Source organism: Fundulus heteroclitus, chromosome 15, assembly GCF_011125445.2.
Source record: "Fundulus heteroclitus isolate FHET01 chromosome 15, MU-UCD_Fhet_4.1, whole genome shotgun sequence".
Taxonomy (NCBI): domain Eukaryota; kingdom Metazoa; phylum Chordata; class Actinopteri; order Cyprinodontiformes; family Fundulidae; genus Fundulus; species Fundulus heteroclitus.
In genome coordinates, this window is record NC_046375.1 from 31,020,795 (window position 1) to 31,037,054 (window position 16,260).

At 41.5% G+C, this 16,260-nt stretch overlaps 1 protein-coding gene across 5 annotated transcripts in view; it reads left to right on the top strand.

Annotated features, from left to right (window-relative positions):
- The window catches only part of map3k7 (mitogen-activated protein kinase kinase kinase 7), a 69,595-nt gene that overhangs the window by 8,384 nt on the left and 44,951 nt on the right, over nucleotides 1–16,260 (top strand). For all 5 annotated transcript variants that reach the window (XM_036147133.1, XM_036147130.1, XM_036147134.1 and 2 more), the window contains exons 6-10: nucleotides 8,737–8,875; nucleotides 10,711–10,835; nucleotides 11,672–11,800; nucleotides 12,210–12,340; nucleotides 15,644–15,725. In XM_036147133.1, coding sequence (XP_036003026.1) covers nucleotides 8,737–8,875; nucleotides 10,711–10,835; nucleotides 11,672–11,800; nucleotides 12,210–12,340; nucleotides 15,644–15,725 — 606 coding nt within the window. The remainder of the gene's footprint in view (nucleotides 1–8,736; nucleotides 8,876–10,710; nucleotides 10,836–11,671; nucleotides 11,801–12,209; nucleotides 12,341–15,643; nucleotides 15,726–16,260) is intronic.

Sequence of the window (16,260 nt, forward strand, 5' to 3'; positions counted from 1 at the left end):
TCAGGGATTCGGCAGCACCTTTGCAGCGGAGGTAAAGACACACTTGTGTAAAGTCAGTAATGACACGAACCGTTTTTTTTGTTTGTTTTTTGTTTTTTACACGCCCTCCGCCATCACTTGCTGCAGAGGATGAGGTAACATTGCTTGGCCAATCAGTGCTGCGGGGAATTCAGTGCGCGCAATGGTCAACAGCTGTCGTAGTTGTAATGTTTTGTGGTTTCTTTCTTAATATTTTAATTCATACTAAATATGTCAAGCAAAAAAAGAAAGTGGTCGGACGAATATGTACAACATGGATTCGCATGTATCGTGGAACGGGATGGGAGTCAACGTCATATCTGCATGATATGCAATGCCAAGTTGAGCAACTCTAGTCTCACACCAGCAAAACTAAAGGAACACTTCTTGAAGCTCCTTGGAGATGGGGAATACAAGAACACAACGCTTGCTGAATTCAAGGTGAAACGAGCCAAATTCGATGAAAGGGCCACTCTGCCTGCTCTTGGATTTGTACCCGTTAACAAACTGATCCTCACAACATCGTACGAAGTTGCTTACTTGATTGCAAAGCAGGGTAAGCCACACACCATCGGTGAAACACTCATAAAACCAGCTGCGTTAAAGATGGCGAACCTGGTACTCGGAACAGCGGCCGAAGGTAAATTATCCCAAATTTCTCTTTCAAATGACACCATCAGCGACAGAATAGAGAACATGAGTAAAGACATTCTGTCTCAAATAGTTGCAGATCTAATTTCAACTCCGGCAAAATTCAGCCTTCAACTTGACGAGACCACAGGCGTTGCTAATCTAAGCCAGCTTGCTGTTTTTATGCGCTATGTGAAAGAAGACATGATAAAAGAAGATTTATTTTGTAAGCCTCTTACAACAACAACTAAGGCAGCCGATGTGAAGATGCTTGTTCATGACTTCTTCAGAGATAACAATCTTTCTAAGGGGTATGGTTTCTGCAGTTTGTACGGACGGAGCTCCAGTCATGCTGGGAAGAAAATCTGGTTTTGGTGCGCTAGTAAAAGCCGATGCACCGCACATCATTGTTACGCTCTGTATTCTGCACAGGCATGTGTAGGCAACTAAATCCTTGCCTCCAAAAATGGCAGAAGTATTAAAAACTGGTGGAATGTGTGAACTATGTGTGAAATAGTGCTCTGAGGCACTGCATCTTCAGTGAGCTGTGTAAAGAAATGGGCTCTGAATTCGAAGTACGCCTGTACCATTCTAATGTTCTGTGGTTATCACAGGTGCTGAATCGTGTTTTCGCCATGTGTGTGGAATTAGCCCAGTTTTTGCAAGAGCAGCAACATTGTTATGCAGATTGAAGCAACATTGTCATTAGGGGTGGGTATTGCCAAAGAAGTCACGATTTGATTCGAATCACGATTCACAGGCCACGATGCGATTCTATCACGATGCATCACGATACTTGAATTATTGCGATGCATCTCGATGCATTGCAATATTTTCACTGAACACTGTTAGAAAAAAATACAGCCATTACCAGTGGCTGAGTATGATCTGGGTAGTGTCTTCCAATTGATAAATAACTGAAAGCAACTGCATTCAGAAATGGCTTTTGAAGGTATTGCCATGAAAACAAATATTACTGTAACTGGACACAAATATTACTATTGCTGGAGTGGACACATTGAAGTGCTTAGGATTTATAAAACTAAAAATAACAAAATAAGCATTATCAGTGCCGGGTACATGGCCTGAGTGGTCCTTTAATTCAATGAAATGAAAACATTTGGAAGTAGCTGCCATTATAACAATATCATTCCATAAACACAAGAGGACAAACTGAGACAAGAAAGTGCATAGGCTTTATAAAACTATAAAAAATTTAAATATATATTGCAAACATCCCTTGCAGCGAAATACATTAACTGTGCCCAGTGTCTACTCAAAAAACAAATGAACAAGTGTTGAACTAGTAATAAGTACAAAGGCAACAGCTACAATGCCATTCTTAGTGCTTAATGTTTTTGTTTAGGAACAGAAGCTGGTCCAGGTGCTCAGGGGAAATTACACTCCTTTTGGCAGTGATAATGTCCCCTGCAGTAGAGAAAACTCTCTCCGAGGGGACACTAGTACCTGGAATGCTCAAGTGTTTTTTAGCGACTCGAGACAGAAAAGGATACTGGCCCTCATGTTCTTTCCACCAGCCAAGCGGATTATCACTAAGGGCTAGGGATGCTTCCTCCTTGTATCTTGCCATCTCGTCTTTTGCCTGGTCTTCAGCAGTTTTTAGTTTCAGTATGGGAGGACAAGGCAATAATTAAAATAAAATAAAAAAAATATATATAAGATATATACACTATATTACTCAGTACATTAAATCATCATCATCATCATGTTAATTGTTACATTACATTATAATTAAATGCCATATGCATGTATAGTTTGTGGGGCATCCTTAAATTAGGAAACACTAAGAATATTTCTTTCAGCATGTTGTGATAGCATATTTTTAAACTAACCCGCTGCTCCATACGCCTGTCCAAGTAGGTCCATTAGAGAACAACGTTTGGATGTTTTTGATGAAGATGCAGCAGGCATGTCTTCTTGTTTAGGGTTTGGGCTGCCGTCGTCCACGTCCATTGAGTCTGCCTGAAGTCCACTTGTGCCTTGCTAGAAAACAGTAAATCAACACAATCTTCAGAATTATGAATTATTTTATCTTGCACAACACATTATCAATGACAACTGCATTTACTTATGATGGATTTACTTATTCATGAATTGAGTTATAAATATGTATTTCTTATTTATTTCCGTCCGTCCGTCCGTCTTCTTCCGCTTATCCGGGGTCGGGTCGCGGGGGTAGCAGCTTCAGTAGGGAGGCCCAGACGTCCCTCTCCCCAGCCACTTGGGCCAGCTCCTCAGGAGGAATCCCAAGGAGCTGGGAAACACTGCTTATTTATGCTTTTTAAACTGAATATATACGTTTATATTTTATATTTCTATTGTAAATTTCAACTGTATTGCTGTTAATGTTACCTGTAATGCCCACTTGGTCCTGGTAGCTTCTGCAGTTATTCCATTGTAGACATTTTCCCTCTCATCCTCGGAAAGGAAAGGCAAGGCCTTAAAACAGTGATCAAGAGCCGAGGCTTTATACAGAGCTTCCTTTTCGTTTAAGTATCTCTTGTTAAGATCCTGGCACATTGTGGTTTTTAGCTCCCTTGTTAAGGTGGAATCACTCAGTTTGTCTTGGAGCTCATGGACGAGTTGGGCATGGAGTGGCGCTACAATCGATAGCGTTGGGCTGACCTCCTCTGATACGGCGAGTGTAGCCACTTTCATAGGTTTCATGGCAGCGACAACCTCCTCTGCAGTTGTTATGTCAGAATCGGTGAGTGTGCAGATTTCCTTCTCAGACTTCCGTACTTCGGTAGACAGGAGCGCAGCGTGGATGGCAGGCTTTTGCTCTAAAAAGCGCTCCAGCATATCATGTGCGCTGTTCCAGCGGGTGGCGACATCGGTTATCAATTTGTGGAGAGGGAGGTTCAACAAAGCTTGCTTCTCACGCAGTACATGGAACGCAACAGTGCTGCGTCTGAAAAAAGTTGTCACCCGTCTTACTCTCACTAGCAATCTAGTCACAGCGGGTAGTTTCAGGGCACGCTGGGATGCCAAATTTAGTGTATGGGCAAAACACCTGAAAAGTGGCATATCGGCCAGCTGAGCAGCGATGGTCATGTTCGACGCGTTGTCCGTCACTATTGCAGGGTCTTTGTCGGTCAGATCCCATTCTTCGAGTGCTGCTCTAAGCACCTGTGCAATGTTGGTGCCGGTGTGAGACTCGAACAAAGCTCTGGTTTGCAATACATGGGAAACTAATTCCCAGCCGTCGTTTATGTGGTGAGATGTAATCGTGATGTATGACTCGGTGGCTCAAGAAATCTACCCAGAGAAACACATTCGGCGGAGTCCAGGGATTTTTTTACCTGTAGTTTCACCTCATCATACATCTGTGGGACCAATACTTCAGTGAACTGTTTCCGGCTCGGGATTATATAACGAGGTTCCAGTGTGCTGATCATTTTTTTGAACCCACGGTTCTCCACCACACTATATGGTCGCAAATCCTGGCAAATGAACTCGGTGACGGACTTTGCACGTATGGATGTTGGGGCTAGCTTGCAATCGAACGTTGTTTGTTTTAGCACATTTTGCGGCGCTGGCGGCTCTTGATTTTCTGGATGGCGCCTCTGCATGTGTGTTTTAAGGTTTGTTGTGTTCCCACAGTATTTAATTCTGGTGTAGCAGTGTCTGCAAATTGCGTGCGTCATATCAACTTCATTTTTACCTTTGTTTTTAAAACCAAAATGCTTCCAAACATCGGATTTGAAATGTGATGGAGCCGGACGAAGTTTTTCAATCTCCTCCATGTTTTGTTTTTGAATGACTCGGCGCAGTATCCCGCGGCCGGAAATGCTTGTGACACAAGGCAGCGTGCGTCAACACATCCGCAGCGACATCCGCAGCGACATCCGCAGCGACATCTACTGGACTGGAAGTTGTATTACACTTGTTTTTGGCTGATGTTCGCCAACCATTCATGCAATTTTATTTATTCATTTTTTTAAATTAAGCATCGATACTTGGCGTCAAGAATCGATGCAGTAGATCACGAAAATTAGAATCACCATGCATCATCATGACGATTTTTTTGCACACCCCTAATTGTCATGCAGATTGGGCGACTGTGGCTTGATGGGTTGAGTAGTCGTCTGGCAACCAGAAGGTTGTGGGTTCGATTCCAGCTTCCCCTTGCCACATGTCGATGTGCCCTTGGGCAAGGCACTTAACCCCAAGTTGCCTACCGAGCTGCGTCTCAGTGTATAAATGTGTGCACGTTAGTGAGAGCGACTGGGTGAATGTGGCTATAGTGTACGAACAGAGAACAATAACTTCGCAAACTTTCCCCTTCTGGACGACTGTGTGAGTAAGATCAAAGATGTGTCTGGAATCGGAGACGTTTCTGTACCCATGGAACTGAAGCAAGTAATTGCCAAGCACTTAGATGAGCTTGCAAAGTCTCTCGACGGATATTTCGCTACAGGAGAGTCTTATCCAGCATGGGTGAGACAGCCGTTTACGTTTACTGTTGGGACAGCTGATGTAAATGATGGATACCTCGACGAAATCATTGAAATTCAGCAGAGCCAGTTTCAACTGCAGCTCTTCAGAACAACACTCAACGTTTTGGTGTCGACAAATGGAAAAGTACCCAGTTATTGCTAAGAAAGCCCTTGAATTTTTTATATCATTTGTTACAACATATCTTTGCGAGCAATCCTTTTCGAGGATGCTGGACATAATAAAGAAGAAAAGGAACAGACTTTGCTGTGAAGATGACATGAGAGTAGCACTTGCCAAGTTGAAGCCACGCATATCTGAACTTGTCTCCCAAAAACAGCAGAAGTCGCATTGATTTGCAGGTATGTAATTTGGGCAATGCTTTATTCTGGCCCCAAAAAAGTATGTTGTGGATTCAAAACAACAAAAAACAAATTAAATTTAAAATAAAAAATTAAGTTATTAAAAAATTTTAAACTCTTTAAAAAAATCTAAATGTATATTTAATTAGTAAAATAGTAAAAAAAAAAAAATTGGGGGCTGAAATTCTTTTATTGGGCCAAAATATTTTTTGGGGCCAGAATAAAATAATACCGTAATTTGCTGTGAGTTCCTGCACTGTGTTGGTTTTGTTCTTTGAGCAAGGTCATGTTCATGTACAGCTCATTTCGTGCACCAGTAAAAAACATTAAATTTGAAAAAAAAATATATATATATTTTACTTATCACTAAAGAAGGATTCAGTGAATGCGCATATGAAACTGATGGGTTTAGTACCTCAAAAAAAGTTAAGAACCACTGTTTTAGGGTAAAAGTTTCCTCTTTAGAGTATTTGGACAATATATTTTCCTAAACATATGTTCAACATTGCATGCTTTTACCAAAACAATTACCATTTTCAGGACTGTTACAGGACTGAAGTTACACTAAGGCCCAAGGATGCATTGTCAAATTTTCTGAAAATGAAATCTTCACAAATAGAATATTTTAATCAATCGATAAAATCCCCCAGCCCTAAATTTACCCAAATGTAAAGTACACTATCTCACAGGCACTCAATTTCTTTTACAAGACCTTAGTATGAAATCAAAATAAACTGAGCCTTTTTCTCTCAAAATGAATGCCAGCTGTAGTGCCGACTGAGTTGACTGAGCAGAGAAAAGTCTGGTTTAGTGTTTCTAGTAAGCTGGTCTCTGGTCAAGTCAGACAGGCTAGGAACTGTCATGGTTTAGGTTTTTGTCTGCCTTTAGTGTGCAATTCACTCAGCCCTCCCTCGCTCTGCTCCAGACACTAATTAGCCTTAACTCCCCGTCACCTGTCAGGCAGCAATTAACCCTGATCTGCCATCACCTGTTTCCACCGCTTTATAAGACTCACCTCTTTCTGTTCCCGTCGCCGGTCCATAGCGTTCACTCCCGCTCAGTCTCTGCCAGTATTCTTGTCTGCTCCGTTTTGTTACCGTCAGCCTGAAGACTCCTGTCAACCTGGTTTTTGTTACAGTCAGCCCATAGACTTTCCGTCAGTTTGTTTTCTTCAGAACACGGCGCAGACGTTCAGCTCTCCGGTGCTCGGCTCAGACGTTCTGCTCTCCAGTGCACGGCTCTGATGTTCAGCTCCCCACTGCACGGCTCAGACGTTCTGCTCTCCAGTGCACGGCTCTGATGTTCAGCTCCCCACTGCACGGCTCAGACGTTCTGCTCTCCAGTGCACGGCTCTGATGTTCAGCTCTCCAGTGCACAGCTCTGACGTTCTGCTCTCCACTGCACGGTTCAGACGTTCTGCTCTCCACTGCACGGTTCAGACGTTTTGCTCTCCACTGCACGGTTCAGACGTTCTGCTCTCCACTGCACGGTTCAGACGTTCTGCTCTCCACTGCACGGCTCTGATGTTCAGCTCTCCACTGCACGGTTCAGACGTTCTGCTCTCCAGTGCTCGGCTCAGATGTTTTGCTCTCCAGTGCTCGGCTCGGATGCTCTGCTCTCCAGTGTTCGGCTCAGAGGTTCTGCTCTCAAGTCCACGGCTCCAGAGTTCCTCCCGGTCAGTCTCTCCACACGCCTCCTGCCGGCCAGCTTCTACACCCTACACCTCCGTCTGTTGAAAGACTCTGGTCTCATCATCCATCTTCCACACCATTCAATAAAACTCACTCATAAGAACTGACTCTGTGTGTGCGTGCTGTGTCCGGGTTCATCCCAGAAAAATATCGTAACAGGAACCTCCTAGTCAACAGTGTTAACAGCTGATTTTCTAGTGTGTTCCTGTTGGAGAGAGCTGTTGATGTTAGAGATTTATCAAATTACTTTTAAAGCAACTTTAAATTTCACTAAAGTTGCAATTTGTTTTGTTTGTTTTTTCCAATGAGCCACTTTGGACATGACAGGACCTGGCAGCCTGTTTACACTGTCTGATTGATGGACAGCTGTGGTTTCTCATCCTATTGCATTCTAGCAAAGGGGGATTCTGGAATAGAAAGTTGGAGGCATTTTCTGTAGGATATAAAAAATATTGGCCAAAATGTACTAAATTGTTAGCTTGGCAAACCAGACTTCCTTACACAGTGCATAATTCAGTGTGGTAAGGCTCCATACTCTACAGTCTAAGAAAGACTGGACCAGTCACAGCGCGTGAGGCGGGTCTTTACGATTCATCACTGTCAACGGCAAAATTATCCATAATACAGCAGCGCCTTTCTGTAACCATAACAGTCAAGATGCATTTGGAGATTTTTGTTGTTTGATGCCTTGGAAAATTAAGAAAGTACATGTGAGTAAACCTGTATTCACAGATTTATTTAGATAAAAGCAGCAAAAATCTTTCGCTGAAGAGTTTTCTAGATGGCTTGACATGTTTCACAGACTCCAACTTAAAAAAAAAAAAACAGAACATGTCGCTTGGAGTTTTTTGCATTATATCCGTAGTTATCTGAGTGGTTCTAACCTGATAATGCTGACCCTGTTAGTCCCGCCTTTGAAATCGAGCTCTACCAGCTGCTCTTCACACTGATACGCCATGTATACGGCTTAAGTAAGAGCTGGCACCTTTCAAATTTGAACCGATACGGTACCAATACTCGGGAATCGATACCGGGACTTAGCGGTACCCATTTTCGATACTTCTGTGTGTTTATGTAGTAATAAATGTAAAATTTATCAAATTACCATATTTATTTCACAATATCTAAACTTGTTGGGATCTAAAAATGAACCTTTATTAAACAATTTATGAATTTTAATACATTGTTTGAATAATGATTATGGCAATGTAATAATAAAACTAAGTTTTACCAAAACAACAATTATCAGAAGCACAAACTGAATGGGGTGAATACGGGATTGAAGCTGTTTGGTTTGCCCTTTTTAATCTCTTATTCTCCAAGGTTATTTAATTCCTGTCAGAGGTGCCATGTTTTGGTTTTTGTTTGTACTGTGAATGCTTTTTAAGTCTCTTTTTTTTCCCCTTTCCTAATTACTGAAGCAGCTATAGCAGGAGAAAATTCAGCTCCATTTGTTTAGTCTTTTGGACTGTCGAGATGTATGGCCCTGTATTGTGCAGCTATTGAACCCGGTTTGCTGCCTGGTTCTGAGTCTCTTGTCCGTCGTGGTGTTTGTGACCTTGTTCTCTTGTTCACAGTGCTGCATGGAGCTGAACCCCTCCCTTATTACACAGCTTCCCATGCCATGAGCTGGTGTTTTCAGTGTGCCGAGGGCGTGGCCTATCTCCATGGCATGAAACCTAAGGCGCTCATTCACAGGGACCTCAAACCACCCAAGTATGCTCCCTCACCTCACTATGCACACCGCTGTATGTGTATATGTGTTTCACTCTCACTAAAGTGCCATGACTTCACTCAGATCTTCTATGCCAGATGTGTTCAGACTGCATCACAAACACCGTTACTGTTTTCATATTTAAAGAAGCTACCTTTGAAATTTACCTCTCTGATTGAAATGCTGAGTTCAGCTAGAGAGGATAATAACCTTTTTCTTTCCAGATTATCAAGCTCTCATATCCGTGCATAATATTGAAAATGTATTTCATTAAAAAACACTTCAAACTGCATAAAGCAGTACTGAAGAGATTTAGTTCAGTTTAAAGACAGGGTTGCATAAAAACTGCCAAGTTGCTAAATGGAGCCTGTGAGGTCTTCTGTGAAATCAAATTGTCCACATAAGAAGCAACAGGTAATAATCTGTTTCACCTGCTGTTGTGCAAATGGAATAGACAACAGGAGGAAAAGGAGGCAATTAGCAAGACACCCCCAATAAAGAAGTGGTTCTGCAGATGGTGATTACAGACCACTTCTGAGTTCCTCTGCTTTCTGGCTGATGTTGTGGTCCCTTTTGAATGCTGCTGGTGCTTTCACTCTAATGGTAGCATTAGATGGAGTCTACGACCCGCACAAGTGGCTCGGCTTCCAGCTATCACCAGACTCTTAAGCTTCCTCCTGCAGCTACACTGGAGAGAGAAAGGTGGACTGAACCAGAATTTTATCTTAGCATATGGATCTTTCAACAGCAATATGGCTTATAGCTCACTCCACACTGACGATAATTGCTCACCTGAAACAATGTTAAGCCAAATGTAAACATCGATGGTAATAGAGAGAAAGTCCAAATGGCTACCCGTAGCATCCAATCAGTAACCTGCCCATTGTGACGTAGTAATCACTAGACTGGCGGTCACTAGCGGTCCTGCCGCTGTAGCAGAGCTGAGCCGAACGAGCCTTCCCCGTACCGTCGGCGTTGCAGATCAGGCAAAACAAACCAACCCCCCTAAAGTCTCGCCCGCTTAGCAAAATCAGAGATGTCCCCGGTTTTCATTTGAGAAATCTGGTCATTGTTGCTGCTATCTCATCAGTGTTGTCCAATCTACCGAAGAGAACGGCTTTGAAGGCTTTTCTTTGTGGAAACAATGGTTTCAATTTTAGTTCCGAAGCTGACGGACAAGTGGTTTATCCAATTATATGCAAGGATCTTTGATAAGGCGCCTCCTTCCAAAATACATCCCCAATAGAGCAATCCCAGATGGATGTGTGGAGCTCTGCAGAACAAAGCCATCTGGCGAGAGTCAGGTTTGTAGAGACCCAAATGGATGTACAGATTTGCAACAATTATTTTTGTTTTATAATAGGTCCCCTTTAAGAAGGATTAAAATAAAGTTGACTTTAACAAAGAATCCCAACAAACTAATAACGACCCATTATTTAACAGTTATATTGACTACATGAAAACATTTCTCTCTATATTCTGAAAACTGTCTACAAAAGAAAATGTATTCAAAATACATATATTCCTATGAGCTTTGCCACAGTTTGGGGGTCTTAGTGCTTCCTTCTTCGCTGAAGTGTTTTTTAAACAAAATTGTTTCACCTGTTAAAAAAATAGAATAAATGTGTGTTTAATATTAGCTGCATGGGCATTTATACCAAGATAAAAAGAAGCAATCATAGATTGGAATGTTTATGTCCATTAGAGAGCATTTAGAAACCAGCATCACATGGATCTTATCAGTTCTGCTCACCAAAGTAGTGCTGTTATTTCAGCCCTTCAACTGCATTTATGTATTTTCTCTTTGTCGTTTTATTCCCTTCATTCTTTGTCTCAGTCTGCTTCTAGTGGCAGGTGGCACAGTGCTGAAGATATGCGACTTTGGAACGGCTTGTGATATTCAGACCCACATGACCAACAACAAAGGAAGTGCAGCATGGATGGCCCCTGAGGTATTTGAAGGCAAGTAGAGCTGGCATTCCTGCTGCCCTCCTGGTTTTATTGGAAATGAATGCATCCTGATTTTTCCTTGTGCTTATTTCTGTGCATTCTGTCTAAAATACCACAAACCCGTTCATTAGTTTTCTTTCTTGCACCTAACTTTACGCTGGCACTTTTCACTATAATTCCATCTCGGCTCTGCAAGCATGGATACATTAACCGTTGATTCATCCACAGCCGCCGTACTCTTCTGCTTTATTGATGGTAGTCGCCAAAGCAAGGACAAGAAGATGGATGGTTTGATACTTGTGCCTTTATTTCCCCAGGGACACTACAGTGTAGAATTTGTGTTCTCATTCAGCCAGGAGCCTGATGTATTACTAAATGATGAGACGTGTTCCTGGCGAGAGGGTCAGGAGAAAAGATGAAATAACATCGAGTCATTATCTTGTTTTTGGAGCCGAGATACACGACTCAAATGCAATTAAACAACTTACTCCTGGCCTCTCCATGAACCCTTCACAACTAATTTGCATCGGTGTGAAGAGCAATCAAAACACACCAGCACAGCAAGTTTAAAATAGGTTTGTGATGTGCACTTTTATTCTTCAACAGAGGCCTTGTAATTAAGCAACACAGGAGCTGTTCATCAGTAAAAATTGCTTTGCATATTTTCAGCCTTCTCCCTTCTGAAAGCAGTGGGGATATAAAAACTGCTCTTCTGTTGCTTTGTTTTCTCAGGCACATTTTTCTCTCTTATCTTAAATTTGCCACAGAGAATTCATTTTTATCAGTCATCAGTATAAGAGGAAGAGTTTTCTCTAAAAAAAATTTTGTGGCTCCCTCTGTATTTGCAGGCAGCAATTATAGCGAGAAGTGTGATGTTTTCAGCTGGGGCATCATTCTCTGGGAAGTGATCACTCGTAGGAAGCCCTTTGATGAAATTGGTGGACCAGCTTTTCGGATTATGTGGGCTGTTCACAACGGTGAGTCACTGTGTGTGTGTGTGTGTGTGTGTGTGTGTGTGTGTGTGTGTGTGTGTGTGTGTGTGTGTGTGTGTGTGTGTGTGGTGGATCCAAAGGCCATAGTCCAGCTGTCTGCCACTGAGAGTCCTCATAAATGCCTGTACCTCAAGGCTTACTGCCACAGACATGTGCAGTGCCACCTGCAGCTCATGGTCCTGCTCTGAATGCCAGTTGATGACAATAATATTACCTGGGAATGTTTTTACTATTTTCCAGCACTGAATCTGTGTCCCTCTGGTTTTACTAAATTGTTCTAATTCTTAGAGGCATAAACTTTTTTTTTCCTTAAGCCTAAAGCTTAATTTTTATTTATTTTTATTTTTACTTGATTTGTTGTTGTTTTTTGTTGTTTTTTTTTTTGTACATTCAGGTACAAGACCGCCTCTAATTCAGAATTTGCCCAAACCCATTGAGAGCTTGATGACTCGCTGCTGGTCTAAAAACCCCTCTGAGCGGCCTTCCATGGAAGAGATAGTCAAGATTATGACTCATCTAATGAAGGTAATATGTCATCTCCCATTGCTCTCACCATCTGCACTTTTATTGAACCTGTGGCGCTCTTCCGCCTGAACAGCAGCAGCAGCTAGGGAAAGCTGTTCATTTAACCCTGGCAGTTGGCCAGTTGGCAGTTGGTTCACATCTATTTAAAGTACGAGCGATGGAGCAGTCTGTAAATAAATTAACCTTTCTCCAAACCGGTGGGAAAATCCATAGCAAGTAGGTTCATGATGTTACTAACTTTTCTCAATAAAAATAAAAGAATGACACTTCCTCCGCCATTTCAGCTTGGTTGAAGTGAAACATTTTAGAACAATTTTCTGTTGTTATTCACTCTGTTGTTAGTCACTCTTTCGTTTTGCCTAAGAATGCATCCAGAAAATGAAAGCAGTACACTCATAAACTAAATTTGTCTAGGTGGAAAATGCATTTTGCTGGTCTGTGTGGGAAGAAGGTGTGTTCTTCCCTATGCACCTTTTACAATATTTTTTAAAGGGGATATAACGGTACGTGAATAAGTTGTCAAATTTTCTAAATCCGGGTGGATGTAAATATCAAATAGTACATGTAGTGTACAAAAAACAGTTAACTTTATGCATTACAGGTGCTGGTCATATAATTAGAGTATCATGAAAAAGTAGGGTTTTTTTTTCAGCAATTCCGTTCAAAAAATTTAACTTGTATATTATATTAATTCGTTACAAACAGACCGATATATTTAAAGTGTAATTTTGATGATTATAACTGACAACTAATGAAAACCCCAAATTCAGTATCTCAGAAAATTAGAATATTGTAAACTGGTCCAATATTTAAGACACCTGGTACCACACTCTAATCAGCTAATGAACTCAGAACACCTGAAAAAGCCTTTAAATGGTCACTCAGTCTAGTTCTGTAGGCTACACAATCATGAGGAAGACTGCTGACTGGGCTGTTGTCCAAAAGATGACTATGCACAAGGAGGGCAAGACACAAAAGGTCATTGCTAAAGAGGCTGGCTGTTCACTGAGCTCTGTGTCCAAGCACAGTAATAGAGAGGTGAAGGGGGGGGGAAAGATGTAGAAAAACGTGTAAATGCAATAGGGATGAGCGCACCCTAGAGAGGATTGGGAAACAAGACCCATTCAAAAATGTTGTGGTGATTTACAAAGAGTGGACAGCACCTGGAGTCAGAGCTTCAACAACCACCACTCACAGACTTATGCAAGCCATGGGTTTCAGCTGTCGCGTTCCTTTTGTCAAGCCACTCTTGAACAGGAAACAGCATCAGAAGCATCTCGCCTAAGCTAATGACAAAAAGGACTGGACTACTGCTGAATGTTCTAAGGTTATGTTCTCTGATGGAAGTCAATTTTACATTTCCTTTCAAAATCAAGGTCCCAGCGTCTGGAGGAAGAGATGAGAGGCTCAGAATCCATTTTGCTTGAGTCCCAGTGCAAAATTTCCACAGTTATTGTTGGTTTGGGGTGCCATGTCATCTGCTGGTGTTGGGCCGCTGTGTTTTCTGAGGTCCAAGGTTTTAGAGCACTTCATGCTCCCTGCTGCTACCAGCTTTATGGAGATGCAGATTTCATTTTCCAACAGGACTTGGCAACTGCCCACAGTACCATAGCTACTGGTACCTGGTTTGGGACCATGGTATCCCTGTTCTTAACTGACCAGCAAACTCACCTGACCTTAACCCCATAGAAAATCTATGGGTATTGTGAAGAATAAGATGGTATATGCCATACCTATTAATGCAGAAGCGCTGAAGGCCACAATCAGAGCAACCTGGTCTCTCATAACACCTGGGCAGTCCCACAGACTGATCGACTCCATGCCAAGCCGCATTGCTGCAGTAATCCAGGGAAAAGGAGCCCCAACTTAATATTGAGGGCTGTACATGCTCATATTTTTCATGTTCATATGTTTCAGTTGGCCAAAATTCGGAAATCCTTTTTTTGTAATGGTGTTAAGCAATATTAAAATTTTCTGAAATACTGAATTTGGGGTTTTCATTAGTTTTCAGTTATAATCATCAAATTTACAAGAAATAAACACTTGAAATATATTAGTCTATATGGAATGAATGAATACAATATACAAGTTTCACTTTTTGAATGGAATTACTGAAAAATCTACTTTATCATGATATTCTAATCATATGACCAGCACCTGTAAAATGTAACAGCTGGTCAAGCTAAACAACTTGAGTCAGGGACAGCCCTTCAAAAAGGTTCATGGGCAAAAACTGCCCGTTGGCTGTAAAACCAACCCAAACCAGCCGATCAAAGCACAAAATGTCTCTTTGGACATTCTTTGGACTAACATTCTTTGGACAAGTGAGATCAAAGACGAGATGTTAAATGATCCTGCACAGATAAGATAAGATAGGTTTTATTGATCTCACATTGGAGAAATTCACTTGTCACATCGGCTCAGTAATCAATAATCAGAAGAAGGTGCCAAAAGTAGGACAAGGTGCATCAGTTCTATACAGTGTGTCCTCTGTATATAACTAGGATCTTGTTATCTTGGGGGAGTGGTGGCCTAGTGGTTAGAGCAGCGCGCTTGCATTCTGAGAAGGATGCAAGTACCCGGTTCGATCCCAACTGCCTGCACTCTGGGTCCCTGAGCAAGACCCTCAACCCCCAACTGCTCCCCAGGCGCCGCACAGTGGCAGCCCACTGCTCCCCAACAGGGATGGGTTAAGATGCAGAAGTGAATTTCTCCATTGTGAGATCAATAAAGTTCAATTATTATTATTATTATTATTATTATTATTAGGAGAAACCAATCGCCAAAATCAGAGAAAACCCCAAACCAGCTGTCAGTATACACAGTGTACTATGGTTGGTTTTTCATGTATGCATGAAACCTAGTCATGTAATATTTCAGATTCCCTCAGTCTTAAAGTTAGGATGACTGGGTTGGAGTGGTGACTTAGTGGTTAGGGTGGCAGGCATTTGCCTCTTGGAGAGTCTGCAAAGGTTGCTGGTTAGAAACTCTGTCACTGAGGGGCCCTGATAAAGACCCTTGACCACAGATTGCTCCCCATAGGCCAGTGTGCTGAGTATAGCAGCACACTGCTCCCTAAGGGATGGTTTAAATGCAGAGACAAATATCCCTTATTATTATTATTATTATTATTATTATTATTATTATTATTATTATTATTATTATTATTATCAAAATTCTACTAACTAATAAAGGTATGATGACTACCTTCCATGAATGGCTAGTGCTGGTTTCTAAATGCTTATTTGAGAACGTCATGGACAAAAATAGAATTGACTAACTTGTTTTTTGTCATTTTCTCAGTACTTCCCAGGATCAGAAGAACCTCTGCAGTATCCATACCAATATTCAGATGAGGCACAGAGCACCTCTGCAAACAGTACAGGTACAGGGTAATCTTTTCAGTTTTCTACTAATGAGCCATTTCTGGTTTAATGCTAACTTTGTCTCTATCTTGGTGAAATAATACCTTTTGCAGTTTAATTTGAGGATAGAGGAACACTTGAACACTTGTGATCTCATTAAAATCTTTTCACAGCTTAATAAACTCCCCCATCCTATGTTTTATCAACAAAGTTATCCAAACAAAAGCAAGTCTCAAAATGTTTTTTTAATAGGTCTTAATTTTCTTACACCCATGTAACACAAAGTCTAATGCAAAGTACAATGCTGACACAGCATTGAATTGTGCTTAATTTAATGTATTTGCAACTAAAATCACATAGCCTGCCAATCGGCTTTCGTGTTATTGGTCAGTCCGTATCACTTGATGGTCCATGTGCGGAAACAGAAGTAGTGCTGCTGTTGTCATGGAAAATGCACATTTGGCTACAAAAAAATAAGTTTAACGCTTGGTTAAAGTCCGCTTCAAACAGCGATTTTGAAGCCTACTGCTGCTTATGTTTAAAAAAAAAAAAAAA